General features: G+C 41.4%; 1 protein-coding gene across 1 annotated transcript in view; it reads left to right on the forward strand.

Moving 5' to 3' along the window:
- The first annotated feature begins 8,445 nt into the window (after positions 1-8,445).
- adra1aa (adrenoceptor alpha 1Aa) overlaps positions 8,446-15,427 on the forward strand; it is a 39,054-nt gene continuing 32,072 nt past the window's right edge. The window contains exon 1 of the mRNA XM_034169812.1: positions 8,446-9,716. Within this exon, the coding sequence (XP_034025703.1) occupies positions 8,819-9,716 (898 nt within the window). The 5' untranslated portion in view covers positions 8,446-8,818. The remainder of the gene's footprint in view (positions 9,717-15,427) is intronic.

The following is a 15,427-nucleotide window of genomic DNA, read 5'->3' on the forward strand; positions in this document are numbered from 1 at the left end:
TCTTGGTTCTTCACAATGTTTTGGAGTGGCCTGCCCAATCTCCGGACCTAAATCCAATTGAGAACTTGTGGGCTGACATCAAAAAAGCTGTTTCTGAAGCAAAACCAAGAAATGTGAATGAATTGTGGAATGTTGTTAAAGAATCTTGGAGTGGAATAACAGCTGAAAGGTGCCACAAGTTGGTTGACTCCATACCTCGCAGATGTGATGAAATCATGAAAACTGTGGTTATACAACTAAATACTAGTTTAGTAATTCACAGGATTGCTAAAAAAGCAGTTTGAACATAATAGTTTTGAGTTTGTAGCGTCAACAGCAGATGCTACTATTATTGTGAACACCCTCTTTTGTACTTTTTTTTACTAATAGCCCAATTTCATAGCCTTAAGAGTGTGCATATCATGAATGCTTGGTCCTGTTGGATTTGTGAGAATCTACTGAATCTACTGGTACCTTGTTTCCCATGTAACAATAAGAAATACACTCAAAACCTGGATTAATCTTTTTAGTCACATAGCACTACTGTTATTCTGAACACTACTGTAGATAGATAGATAGATAAGAGGACAACTCAGATGAACTTTTAATTCTGCCCAAAATAAAGCAGCTTAATAAAATCCGAACATCGTCGTCGCGGCAGCAGCAGCGTTCAGTCTGCGTTTTAGTTAAAGAACATTCACATAACAAACAACAGTAATCTGCAACGATGAGATTAATTTCACATCTGTCAAATGGGAACGAAGACATAATTTGATGACTAAAAGTCGCAGCAAGTGAAGCGAGCCAAAGTCAGCACGGATGAAGGATCAGTGCACGAGAAGGCCAGCAATCAAATCCAGCTCAGCATCTGCACTCCTACGTTCACTTATCAACAAATAGACAGACAAATGGACAGATGCCAGCATACAAACATTATTTATCACTCATGGAACAGAAGTTATAGGCAGTGCAAAAAAGCAAATATATACACAAGAGGTGATTGAGAAGTTTTTAGCCTGACCCAGGAAAGGTTGGATGTGGTTCTCCATCTTTTGCAGTCTGACAAACCAACATTTCTCAACAATGCACCCAGTGAGCCAAAGTTTGACACATTCTCCAGAAATGATGGGTCTTAGAATGCAAAAGATGGAGAATCACATCCTACTTTTCCAACCAGGATGGAAAAGAAAGGTTATTACATGTAAGTAGATACAGAGTACGGACACTTATTTGGCCTCAGTGTTTTAGAAAATTCTTCCAGTTTTTATTTGAAAATACACCTTTATTCATGTCATTGACCTGTTTTGGTGATAGAAATGGTTTCATCAAAGTCTTTGGTTCACGAAAGTAGTGTTGCATATAAAGAAAATTGTATATCAGTGTAAAATAAATTACTTAAAAAGCCATCACTTGACCCAGCTATCTTAGCTAATTATAGGCCAATCTCCAACCTTCCTTTTCTCTCAAAAATTCTTGAAAGGGTAGTTGTAAAACAGCTAACTGATCATCTGCAGAGGAATGGTCTATTTGAAGAGTTTCAGTCAGGTTTTAGAATTCATCATAGTACAGAAACAGCATTAGTGAAGGTTACAAATGATCTTCTTATGGCCTCAGACAGTGGACTCATCTCTGTGCTTGTTCTGTTAGACCTCAGTGCTGCTTTTGATACTGTTGACCATAAAAATTTATTACAGAGACTAGAGCATGCCATAGGTATTAAAGGCACTGCGCTGCGGTGGTTTGAATCATATTTATCTAATAGATTACAATTTGTTCATGTAAATGGGGAATCTTCTTCACAGACTAAGGTTAATTATGGAGTTCCACAAGGTTCTTTGCTAGGACCAATTGTATTCACTTTATACATGTTTCCCTTAGGTAGTATTATTAGACGGCATTGCTTAAATTTTCATTGTTATGCAGATGATACCCAGCTTTATCTACCCATGAAGCCAGAGGTCACACACCAATTAGCTAAACTGCAGGATTGTCTTACAGACATAAAGACATGGATGACCTCTAATTTCCTGCTTTTAAACTCAGATAAAACTGAAGTTATTGTACTTGGCCCCACAAATCTTAGAAACATGGTGTCTAACCAGATCCTTACTCTGGATGGCATTACCCTGACCTCTAGTAATACTGTGAGAAATCTTGGAGTCATTTTTGATCAGGATATGTCATTCAAAGCGCATATTAAACAAATATGTAGGACTGCTTTTTTGCATTTGCACAATATCTCTAAAATTAGAAAGGTCTTGTCTCAGAGTGATGCTGAAAAACTAATTCATGCATTTATTTCCTCTAGGCTGGACTATTGTAATTCATTATTATCAGGTTGTCCTAAAAGTTCTCTGAAAAGCCTTCAGTTAATTCAAAATGCTGCAGCTAGAGTACTGACAGGGACTAGAAGGAGAGAGCATATCTCACCCATATTGGCCTCTCTTCATTGGCTTCCTGTTAGAATAGAATTTACAATTCTTCTTCTTACTTATAAGGTTTTGAATAATCAGGTCCCATCTTATCTTAGGGACCTCATAGTACCATATCACCCCAATAGAGCGCTCTCACTCTCAGACTGCAGGCTTACTTGTAGTTCCTAGGGTTTGTAAGAGTAGAATGGGAGGCAGAGCCTTCAGCTTTCAGGCTCCTCTCCTGTGGAACCAGCTCCCAATTCAGATCAGGGAGACAGACACCCTCTCTACTTTTAAGATTAGGCTTAAAACTTTCCTTTTTGCTAATGCTTATAGTTAGGGCTGGATCAGGTGACCCTGAACCATCCCTTAGTTATGCTGCTATAGACTTAGACTGCTGGGGGGTTCCCATGATGCACTGAGTGTTTCTTTCTCTTTTTGCTCTGTATGCACCACTCTGCATTTAATCATTAGTGATTGATCTCTGCTCCCCTCCACAGCATGTCTTTTTCCTGGTTCTCTCCCTCAGCCCCAACCAGTCCCAGCAGAAGACTGCCCCTCCCTGAGCCTGGTTCTGCTGGAGGTTTCTTCCTGTTAAAAGGGAGTTTTTCCTTCCCACTGTTGCCAAGTGCTTGCTCACAGGGGGTCGTTTTGACCGTTGGGGTTTTTCCGTAATTATTGTATGGCCTTGCCTTACAATATAAAGCGCCTTGGGGCAACTGTTTGTTGTGATTTGGCGCTATATAAATAAAATTGATTTGATTTGATTTGGTTTAAAATAAATATAAAACAAGAGCAATCTGAGATTATTGGACATCCGCCAATCCAGCTCCCGATCACCTCCAAAATGCTTTCACTGCACATGCTCAGCAGTGTCATTTCTGAGCGTCAGCAACGATTCACGGGTTATCACCTCGTTTCTGCTTCAAACTGCCTCCAGTCTTCATCTATCTCAGCAACAGATATCTGAAGCTTTTGTACAACAATTATTTCCACATAAATTCAGCATTATTCCATAATAACAGACGATGGACCGATCAGAGGCACGCCTACGTCATTTCAGAGCGCCAATAATGACTCGGCAGTTATTGCCTCATTTCTGCTTAAAGCTGACTTTAGAATGATTTAAGAGGTTTAACTTTGTCATGTGATGGTTAATAATCACATTATTCCCTTTGATTGCTTTGGGTGAAGAGAGTCAGATCCAGACGTACTGCTGTGGTCCGAAATGACGCATGCACATTGAAGGCAGGGCAGATCCATTTTTAGGGGGGGACTGTTCAGTCTACGATGGAGGGGAGCCTGGGGGTAGATACTTGTACATACTGCAAAAAGAAAATAGTCCATCCACATGTTTTTTTACACAGAGTAATTCCAATGGTACCCAAGGATCCTCTCAAGAGACCTCGTACCAAAAACAGAGACATCCTGTCATTGCTCACTCTCAGGCAATGACTGGATGAGTATGATTTGTACTGTGAGGGAGGGTCAGTCAGTTTCAACATTTTGGCCATGTCACGTGTTTCTTTTTGGATGATCCGGAGTCCCAGTTTATCTTCCTCCTGGCTATCTTTCCCCCTGAAGGGAAGTTGTCCTAGGATATCTTACCCCCATGCCACCACCCTGAATACCACCCCACGCCACCCCACCTCCACTACCACAGCAAATATGCTGCAGGATTATTACCCATTTCATCCTGTCCAGATCTATACATGGTTGACAGAGTGAAAAACAACATTGACACTATATATCTCAGTGATGTGGTCTTGTCCTGGACTGATTGTTGGCCTTTTGATAGAAAACCTATTCCAGTCTTGAACACATATCTACTTGTGGATGCACAAAGGTTGGCGCTGTAGAAGCAAGATCCTCCAGTCTGAAGTGACTGACCCCTCATTTGTGTAAATTCTCTCAATTCACATCTATATTTTCTTCTCTGGTCATGTATTATCTGACCATCCCACATAAGAATGGGGTGAGGGGAAGATATCCTGACCTGGATATCTTCCCTCCACCCCTACAAACCAAGTCTGCTGTAACATTATCACCCATTTCATCCGATCCAGATTTGTACATGGATGACAAAGTGGAAAACAACATTAATAATGCTATATGTCTGAATGATGTGGTCTCGCCCTGCTGATTATAGGCCATTTGATAGAAAACCATTCCTATCTTGACCACATATCGACTTGTGGATGCACAGTGGTTGGCTGTAGAAGAAAGATCCTCCATTCTGAAGTGACTGACCCCTCTTTTGTGTCAGTTCTGATGTACAATTTCTTCCCTGGTCATATATAATTCTACCTTCCTACATAAGGATGGGGTGGGGGGGTAAGATATCCTGACCTATATATGTGTGTATATATATATATATATATATTATATATATATATATATATATATATATATATATATATATATATATATATATATATATATATATATATATATATATATATATATATATATATATATATATATAGTTTGAAGGTTGCTACGTCATTGTTTAATACTGCCAAGATTTTGGTGGGTTGAATTTGGCAATATAGTACAGAATTCTTGATATTGGGGTGTGTAGCATTTAATTTCCACATAAATTCAGCATTATTTCATAATAAAAGATGGCGGATCGATCAGACAGACGCCTGACGTGCAGCTGTGCCTACGTCAGTTCGTTGCATCAGTTGCGAAATGAGATGATGATCGCCTCATTTCTGCTTAAAACGGCATTAATTATTCTCAGTCAATACAATAAACATTGTGAAACAATAAAATGAGAAATAAAATAATTAAAAAGTACAATAAATATTTTAACAACATTAGCAATACAGTACGCATTGACGTGTACTTACTTTTTTGTTGTTGTTTTTATAGAAAAAAAAACTGCTTACAGTTTGGTAACTACTTTTCATCTGGACAAAGAAGCGGCCCTCTGCTGGTTCTGTTAAGTTCACTTGTTATAAAATGAAAATCAAAGTATCCAACTGTTTGAAAATAACAATAATAATAAACAATAATAATAATAACAACAACAATAATAATAATAATAAGAAGAAGAAGAAGAAGAAGAAGAAGAAGAGGAAGAAGAAAACATTCTGGTATGTTAAAAAGCAAAAACATGCTAACAAATAAATTAACCCTCTGGAGTTGTTTGACGCGGATACGCGTCGACCCACATCTAGTTTTTGATCTACATCAAATGTTAGTGGTTTTAATGAGTTTTGTCACTTTTGTTCATTCCACCAAATGTTAGGGCCCCTTCACACATAACACGAAAGACACAGAAACTGGAAGACAATCCGCGAACCAAAAAGAAAATGGGGAACCGCGAAACATTCCACCTGCTGTCATGAGGAACGCATGTTCGGACAGGCGTGCATGAAACCACAGCGACAGTTTCGTGCACGCTCGTGCTTGCGTGCACGAACACAGTGCGAGCATGTGGAAAGTCACGCACACAGCAGCGGAGGGAAAAAAATTAAAAAATGACGACATCCTACATAAGCTGGGTGGGGGGGGTGACAACAACACACACTACATGCTGTTTGTGTGTGTGGGGGGGGAGTCGGCACTGTCACACCCAAGTGTGTTGCTAAGTTACGCCACTTTCGTGTGGCACTTAGACACTTTTCACAGGCAAGTCGAATGTGGTCACCTGCTCTCCACTATCGTACCAGGTGCGCAAATGGCCACACCTTTTCTAAGTGTGCAGCGAGCGGTGTTAGATGTTTGTTTGTGACACCTGGAATTTGGCAGACACCTACCGAGAGGGGGCTCGAATGGGCATTCAGCAGGGCATTCGCTGTCTTTCGGCGGCTTGTGTGCGTGAATGTTGTGGCGACAGGTGTACGAGGTGTTTAAGGTGGCTCCGATTTTTCACGAGTGGCGTGCAATTCCTCCAATGTTATGTGTGAAGGGGCCCTTATGGAAACTGTCTGTAAACGTTTTTTGTAATCATATGTGACAGATAAATTATCTTAGTTAAATAACTTCACTGGCAAAAGTAAATAGTAAAATGAAAGAAGCAGTTTGGCAGTAAAACTCAGATTGATACCATATTCTGATTTTAACCCCCCGCCCCAAAAAATGTGTATTATGACATACTTCAGTTGTAATTAGTTACTTCAATAACTGCAATCAGTTCTGCTGAAGTAGCGACGCTTTCTATTTGGTTTCAGGGACCTTTGGGTTAAGGAAAGGTTTATCAGAGTTTAAGGTGGTGCTGGATGTAGGGTCACTATTTTCCTCAAGGATTGACTGTAATTGATCAAACCAGATGAAGTGAAACAAAACATTACAGTTTGGTGCACATCCAAATTGAGGTCTGGATCCTGACTTTGATTCTTTATGGTGGACTTTAATAATTTTTTACTTTGTTCCTCTAATCAAGATAAAGGTACAAGGCTCAGGATTAAAAATAAGCACTCAGAATATCAAATGTTATTGATCATGCACCAGGAGGCCAAAAGTGTGGTGGCTGAGAGCTGGTCTGTTATTAAAAGTCCTCCTGGCAGAAACCTCTTATTCTGTTGTTAGTACTTCTGTTGCTTCTGTGTTTTGCATGGACTGTGTGAATTCACAGCAGACACGTTATCAAAGTAAACTGGTGTCTGTGCTGTAGGTTATATGTCTTTGTGCTCTCTGCATTTTCAGGCATATTCCCAAGTTGCAATAAGGTTTTTTTCATGCTCCCTGTATTTGGATTCATGAAGGGTTTTTCATTTTATTTGCATTTGTGTTTTATACATTTGCTAGTGTTTTCTTAATTTAGAAGTACCGTGGCACCTATCAGCCACCATACAAAAACCTTCTGTCAGGTCAGGATCAAAGATCAGCAATCAGGACATCAAAGATCATTAATAAGGTCAGGCTCAATAGTCAGTAATCAGGATCAAACATCAGTAATCAGGACATAAAAGATATTTGATAAGGTCAGGCTCAAAGGTCAGTAATAAAGATTAAAGGTCACTGATCAGGGAAAAAGTCAGCAATCGGGATATTAAAGCATCAGGATCAAAGGTCATTGGTCACATCACAATCAATGGTCAGGATGTCCTATGTCACCTATCAGATCAGAGTTAAAGGTTAGTGATCAGGATATCAAATGTCATCAATCAGGTCTGGATTAATGCCTAAAGATCGTAATGTCAAAAGTCATCTATCATGCTGGGATCAAAGCTCAGTGATCAGGATCAAACATCATCAGTCAGGATATCAGAGGTCAATGATCAGCTCAGGATCAAAGTTTAGTGATCAGAATGTCAAACATCCGCCATCAAGTCGGGATCAAAGACTAGTGATCAGGATCAAAAATCAGTGATCAAGATAAAAGATCAGCAAACAGGATATCAAAGGTAATCGACTAGGTCAAGATGAAAGGTCATTGATCAGGATCAAAGGTAAATATAAAGGATAATTTTTGTCTGTTCAGCTGTAAAGTTTGATCCAGATCCAGTTAATCGTCCAGCTTTAGCAAAGAAATTTCTATTTTTGAACAGGGTTGTACAATATGGTCAAAGAAGGATTGGAATTTAGTTTGGGACTTCAAATCAAATAAAAAGAGGCGTGGGGCCTTCGTAGCGGGCGAGTATGTTTTTGGCACTGAGTGTGTGGCACTGCTCACTCACTTTAATTTGTGTTGAGTCAATAAACGGTGTGTTTGTGCTGGCGCTGATCTGCTGATGTCTGAGACGGCGTCTGATCTGAGTAAAACAACAGTCCATAGAAATACAAATGTTTTTGGGTTTTTTGTGTCCTGAATGTATGAATTCTCAGGATGTTTTTTTCCCCCCGTATCCCCTTTTGTAGGTGCTGGATGCTGCTTGCTGTCTGGACCTCGCCTGTCTTCGAATGGTTCACTTCATCCCACCTCCTGTTTTACCCAACATGTGACCTCAAAGACTCACAGAACTGATTGTGCTGAAACTTTGCACATTTATACGCTATAGACTTTAATTTTCTGCCCAAACTGCAAGTTTTTGCTGCAGGAAACATGTGATCCAGTTATACACATGCAACCAGCTGTCAGCAGCGTAATAAACTGTAATAACACAGGTACACAACGCCTTCATAAAAAAAAAAAATCAGAGAGTTTAACATCAGTAACAAGATGGATTAGCTGATTTGAACTCAGCTCATTTCATCTGCATAAATGATGCTTTTCTCTTCGTCTTTGTGCATGCGTCCTGCAGTGTTTGTTTTTCTTGATGCATCGCCAACGTAATACGGCTCATTTACAAGAGAGGCGTCATCATTCAAATTATGTTTTGACAAGACAGACTTAATGTGATCATTACTCTAATGGATTTTATGAGATGTGCCCCGATGTCCTTTCCGTCCTGCGGTGAACCCAAATAGGGCCGTGCTTCTGTAAACCTTCGCCGTGCAAGGCGGAGGTGAGCTTAGCTATTGTTCTGGAACAGATGCTCCCTATTTTGGACAATATGAAACCGGCTCCTCTGACTCAGAACTGCTCCAACTGCAGCCAAGTGTTAGTTACAGAGCTCAACCTGGTCAAAGCGGTTGTTCTGGGTTTGGTGCTGGGAGTCATTATCGTGTTTGGAATAGTTGGAAACATCCTGGTGATCCTCTCCGTTGTCTGCCACCGTCACCTGCGGACAGTCACACACTACTTCATCGTCAACCTGGCAGTGGCTGACCTGCTGCTGAGCTCCATCATTCTGCCTTTCTCTGCCGTTTTGGAGATTCTGGACCGGTGGGTGTTTGGACGTGTGTTTTGTAATGTTTGGGCAGCTGTGGACGTGCTCTGCTGCACCGCCTCTATCATGAGCCTCTGCGTGATCTCTGTGGACCGCTATATTGGAGTCAGCTACCCACTACGCTACCCATCCATAGTGACAAAACGCCGCGCTCTGCTCGCCGTGATGGTGCTGTGGGTGCTGTCAATAGTCATATCCATCGGGCCTTTGTTTGGCTGGAAAGAGCCGGCACCGGAGGACGAGACCGTCTGTAAAATCACAGAAGAGCCGGGATACGCCATCTTCTCCGCTGTGGGCTCCTTCTACCTCCCTCTGGCCATCATCCTGGTCATGTACTGTCGGGTTTATGTGGTGGCTCACAGAGAAAGTCAAGGCCTGAAAGAGGGGCAGAAGACGGAAAAGTCTGCCTCGGAACGTGTGACTCTCAGGATACACCGTGGTAACACGGCCGTGTCAGAAGACGAGGCCCTTCGGAGTCGTACACATTTTGCACTACGGCTACTGAAGTTCTCGCGTGAAAAGAAGGCCGCCAAGACTCTCGGCATTGTGGTTGGCTGCTTCATGCTGTGCTGGCTGCCTTTTTTCCTGGTGCTACCCATCGGTAAGTATCACAAAGTCCACCTCAGTGCACCTCAGTGATCCAAGCTTGCAACTTAGGGCAAGGAAACAAACATAAAAAAGCCCATAGAGCACTTTAAACAATGTCATTTTTATTACAAACACCTTAAATTTGCTATGAATGGTATTTAGTACATTAATATAACAGCCAGCAACTATTTTCAATGTAAAAATTGAGTGGTTTAATAGTGTCCTGTGCAGAAAATGAAGCAATACTCCCTCTGTGCTCTGAGCTTTTCCATTCTCTGTTTAGATTTGTGTTGTGGCTACATGTGCGTGTTAATGTGTGAAATTCCTGTGTGTACATATTTAGCACATGTAAGTCCCCCTCACCCCTGTCAAATGGTTGCTCCTCTCCATGTTTATAAAGAGACAGCAGTACTCACTACTCACTGCACAGCTGTTGATTTATTTATTTGTTATTATTATTATTTTAAGATGTGGACAGCAGTGACTTTCTAGAAATGTGTCCAAAAATCACATTTAGAGGATGAAAATGCCTCTGTTCAAGAATGTAGTCTTGCTAGATTCCACATACATCTGGCTTTACCCCCAACCTGTTGGTTTCAATTGCCACTTGTTCTGGTCAGTGCAGAGGCGGGATGGTTGAAGAGGAGTGGCCGAGGAGGTAAACTTTGCTTACATCCTGAATTGTGGTGCATCTCATGGTAGAAAAATCATTCATAGCACATTTAAATCATAGCAATGATCCATAGGATGATTCTAATATTGAAAAACTTCTTGAAAAGTTGAAAAATGTCCCATCGCCGTCATTAATCTGCTCTGTGTGCAGGAGCGCCTTCAATGCTGAAATGCACAGAGAGAATGCGCCTTTGAAGAGAATTCAGTGTGGTTTTTAAAACTTTCAGCTTGATTGAATGTTTACATGCAGGTTGGATCCATGGCAGTGCATCAGTGGGGCACTCGAACACAAACTGAAATACAGGTTAAAACCAAGCCCCAACCTCTGGCTGTCTGAAATGAAGCAAACCCAGAAGTGGAAAATCTTGCTGTTCCATGAATGGCCACTTGAGGCTGGCTCCAAAAGGGAGATACGTTCCTTAAAATGTCCAACTTGACAGCAGAAATAAACATGTTAACAGCCTGGTACAAAAAACACATTTGGTTTCTATAATTAGTTTAACCTTCCATGGCAATTTTATGAGAGGATGTACAGTATACATTCATTTTCTGTACCCACTTACTCCAATCAAGGGTCACGGGGGGCTAGAGCCTATCCCATCAGCATAGGGCAAGAGGTGAGGTACACCTTGTACAGGATGCCAGTCTATTGCAGGGTCACATGTAGACGGACAAATTTATTCATACTCGCAGGCACACCTACGGTCAATATAAAGATTCCAATTCGCTCAACCTGCATGTCTTTGGAAGTGGGAGGAAGCGGAGCACCCGGAGAGAACCCACACAAACACAGGGAGAACATGTAAACTCCACACAGAAAGGACCAGCTGTAAGGCGACAGTGCTAACCGTTAATCCACCTTGCCACTCTGAAGGGATGTATTTCTTTCAATAACTCACCAGCTTAACAAACGTTAAGCTATAAAGTTATGAATAATTAGGAGCACGGTCACTTTGAGTGACAGTATGTGCTGGTGAGCCGAGCACATACTCTCACAAGCTAGTGGCGCTTGTGAGAGTGTGGTGAAAGTACTACGGCGAGCTCAATCTGTGGGCACGAGCTATCCCACAATTCCAAAATAGCAGAGATGTTGGTCCAATGAGAGTGGCACTCTGAGTAGGGTGGATGGGGGGTTTCAGTGGAAACCATTTTAAACTGTCACATCTTTCACCAGCACGTCTTAAACTGGCATGCACACTAGTTGGGTGGAAGTATGCTTTTAAGTTTACAGAGCCAGGCCGAATCATTTGTGCTGAAACTCCCACAGTCCGTCCGGGGATTAGTCTCTGCCATGTTTGGCTTTCTGTCCCCGGATGTGGTCAAATCCCGTGATATCACTCAGGGGTTCAAACAAGACTGCGTTGCCCTATATCCAGCTAAATGTTTTATCCCCAATTTCCATTTTGTTTACGACAGTGATACTGCAGTGTTAGAAGGTAATTCTGGTTATTTTAGTGTTGGTGGATGTGATGCATATAAACACAGTTGTCTCCATATTAATTTAATTATACCGTCAGCAATATATGTTGTAAGTAATTACAAAATGCATAAACATGTTGTTAACACTATACAATGTTAATGTTGGGAAAAACAGTGGTCCAATGAGCTTATACCATGGGTCACCTGTCCGTCGCTGTGTGTGTCATTGTGTGTAAACATATTCTCCGAAACCGCTGGAGCAGTGAAGCTGAAACTTGGTGTGCATATTTCTACCCATGATGCATTGCGATCAGATTTCAAATATGGCTGCCATGGCGGCCATAGTGAAAATGTCACCTAAAGCCATTGGTCAGCAGTTTTTGAGATATTGAGCTGAAATTTGGTACAACTGTAGCAGGATGAAGGTCCCGGGTCCTGATTGAAAAGACGTTCCCACTAGCTTTGGTTAACGGGGAATTCCCCTTTGGCTGACCTGGTAGAGGAATGGTCTTTAGTGCGAGCCGTCTGGGGTTCAATCCCACTGCTGTCCCGGCCACAAAGGTCCTACGGTCACAATTGGCATTTTCGGCAGGATGTGGGTAATCACAGAACATACTTAAATGCAACTGTGACTTCGGGACGAAGTCAAAAATGGTGGGGAGATATGTAGCGGGATGAAGGTCCCGGGTCCTGATTGAAAAGACATTCCCGCTAGCTTGGCTAATGGGGAATTCCCCTTTGGCTGACCTGGTAGAGGAATGGTCTTTAGTGCGAACCGTCTGGGGTTTGATCCCACCGCCATCCTGGCCACAAAGGTCCTACGGTCACACAACAATAGCTAGTAGGTAGCGCCAAAAACAAATCTGATGGATTTTTAAGACTTTTTTCAATTTTGACCTTGATACAATCTTTGGAGTTTGGCCATGCCCACTTTTCTAGCTGAAACTGCGATGTCTTGTATCATGTCTAAGTTCATGTACTCAAAAATAGGAGTTATTCAAACATAAACAGTTGAAGCTAGTGTTACATAGCAGCTAAATTACAAATACTGATAATTAACTCAAATATAGTCAGTTGTTTTATCTTACAGTGGTCCAGTTAATATAATGTAACAATTTTAAGTACAAGTATAATCAATTAATTTATTATATGGCTGCAACGCTCCGCAGGCTCTAATTTGCTGATTTCCCATCCAGTATTTTCCCATAGCCAAGTAGGTTACCATGGTCTGAAACGCATATCCCATTTGTTACAAACCAGAAAGCTAAAAACACTATTAGAAAAACCAAGCTGGACATGAACATACTCCATAAATATCTAAACAGCATTGGAAAAAACACACCGATTGAAAGGTTACTAGCTAACTACCAGACCATCTGTTAGCAAGTTCTTCATGGAGGTGAACAGGTCTCTGACTACAATCCCAAAACTGTCAGCAGCTTTCATATTTGGGCAATACCGTAAGTTTATGTTTTGATACAATAGCCATATAATAAACAAATTACTAACCTTGCTTGCTTGGTCTGTACGGGAGTATCAGACCTTGGTGTTCGGTCTGATATTTTCCCGTACAGACCGAGCAAGCAAGGTTAGTAATCCTTTAATATTCATGTGATTGTTATTACATTCGAGGACTGTCGAATGTAATTTAATGAGCTGTGGGTGACATCAGTCCGGGCAAATGCAGAGACAGCAGAATGGTGAAGTGACAGAGTGAAATGAATGTTGGAACATCAGATCATGAAACTAATGACAATTCATACGAAGTGATGGCTCAGGATTCATCAGCAGATCTGTGAACCTGTGAGCAGATGCAGGGAAAAGTCAGGAATACCTTATTTTGCAGAAGCTTCAGGACTTTCTATTGGCTTGTGGATGTGCACAACTGTCACTCAGGTCATTCAGTGTGTCCCGTACAAAGAGGAGATGACAAACACTTCACCCTAGTCTATTGGATTTTGGATCCAGATGTGTGAGGAGTCTGCTGTCTGTACCGGAGCATGACATAATTTGAATCCAGTTATAACTTTGCAGTTGTAAATTTGCAATTAATCTGCAGCTCCGTTCTTATGTTAGCAGCAGTTTGCCTACGTTCCAACAGCGCGCAGGGATATTTGCTCAGAGTGACGTAAACACTGTTGGCAACATCTGGAAAAATTAGTATTGTGTTTTTGGCCGTCTCTGTAGCTCTTTGTTCTGCTTGGCGTACACTTAGAGACGGTTGCAGATGTGCACAAATGAATAGTTATGTCATCACATGGCCTCTAATTAGAGGTGGGCGGATCAATTCTAATATCGATAATATCGATACCAACACTGGTAAAAAGATCGATACTCAAGCTTTTTTTTCTCTTCCGCACACACTGACTGCTGCGCACGCAGATTCATCAAAGTCTACGCTCTGTCTGTAAGGGCAGCACTGCGCTGTGTCACACAACACAGAGCAGCGCACCCTTGTATTGTGGTCAGCCCTCTACCTCAGGAGATTTTGTTTTAAGTTGTGTTGAGTGATATTTTTTAAACAAAAATGTTGATTGTGATAATAAAGTATTTTGCTGTCATGTACAATGTTTGGCAAAATTCTATCCTAGGTCTTTTGGATCCTTTGGATCTATGAAGCTTAAATATGAAAAAGTATCGGTATTGGTATCGATATCAGCGATACTGGGCCTGTATTTACTTGGTATCAGATCAATACCAAAATTCCCGCTCTGTCAGCCTGATCCCGTCAGATCTCAGAAGCTAAGCAGAGCAGGATCTGGTTAGTACTTGGATGGGAGACCTCTTTGGAACACCAGTGGCTGTGTGTATTTCTCCAGGTAAAACTGGAGTTGCATCAGGAAGGACATCCGGCGTAAAACTTGTGTCAGTTACCAATGCGGATCTGGTTGTATCCCCTGTGGCGACCCCAAACAACAAACGGGAGCTGCAGAATGAACAATAGCCCACCTCTACCTCTAATAGCCAAAATCTGAGTTGTTATGAATTCTGTGCAACATGTCCTTTAAGATAAAACAACTGTATGAATTGACTTGTGTAACAATTAAACCAATAGTTATCTTTAATTAAAAAAAAAAAAAAGCTTTTTTTGTATTGTGAAAATGTAAAAATCCTCCTCAAAGACAGCTGCCTAATGGCGACAGGTTGTTCTGTGTAGCATTTTTAAATAAATAGCATTATTGGAATAAAAACGTTTGATATATTTGAGCAACTCATACTTTCATTTGACTCTTAGACAGCTGTTTTTCTTGTGCATTAATTAATTTTCCAGATGGATTCAGGCTGCAGCAGCTTTATGAGTGCTGGCGGCTTCAACACTGTGATGAGGTTAATTGAATTGCACCTCCTGGGAGCGCGCAGAGGTCACAACACTCACCCGAGCCTCGTGCTTTACTGAGCAGCGTAGTAAATACGTCATCTCGGATGTGTAGCTGCTCCCACTAGAGAAGCTCTCTATAAATAGACCTACGATGGCCTCCACAGTCACCTTCTCTGTAAACACAATTTCAGAGGCGCCTTACAGAGATACCCGTGAATGAAATGTCATGTCGTTTCTGTGCTCCTTCCTCTCTACATTGTATTCATGACTCACTTGATGAAAGTGCCACGTGTGGATTAAAAGATGCTTCTGTC

The sequence above is a fragment of the Thalassophryne amazonica genome, chromosome 5 (assembly GCF_902500255.1).
Source record: "Thalassophryne amazonica chromosome 5, fThaAma1.1, whole genome shotgun sequence".
Classification (NCBI taxonomy): domain Eukaryota; kingdom Metazoa; phylum Chordata; class Actinopteri; order Batrachoidiformes; family Batrachoididae; genus Thalassophryne; species Thalassophryne amazonica.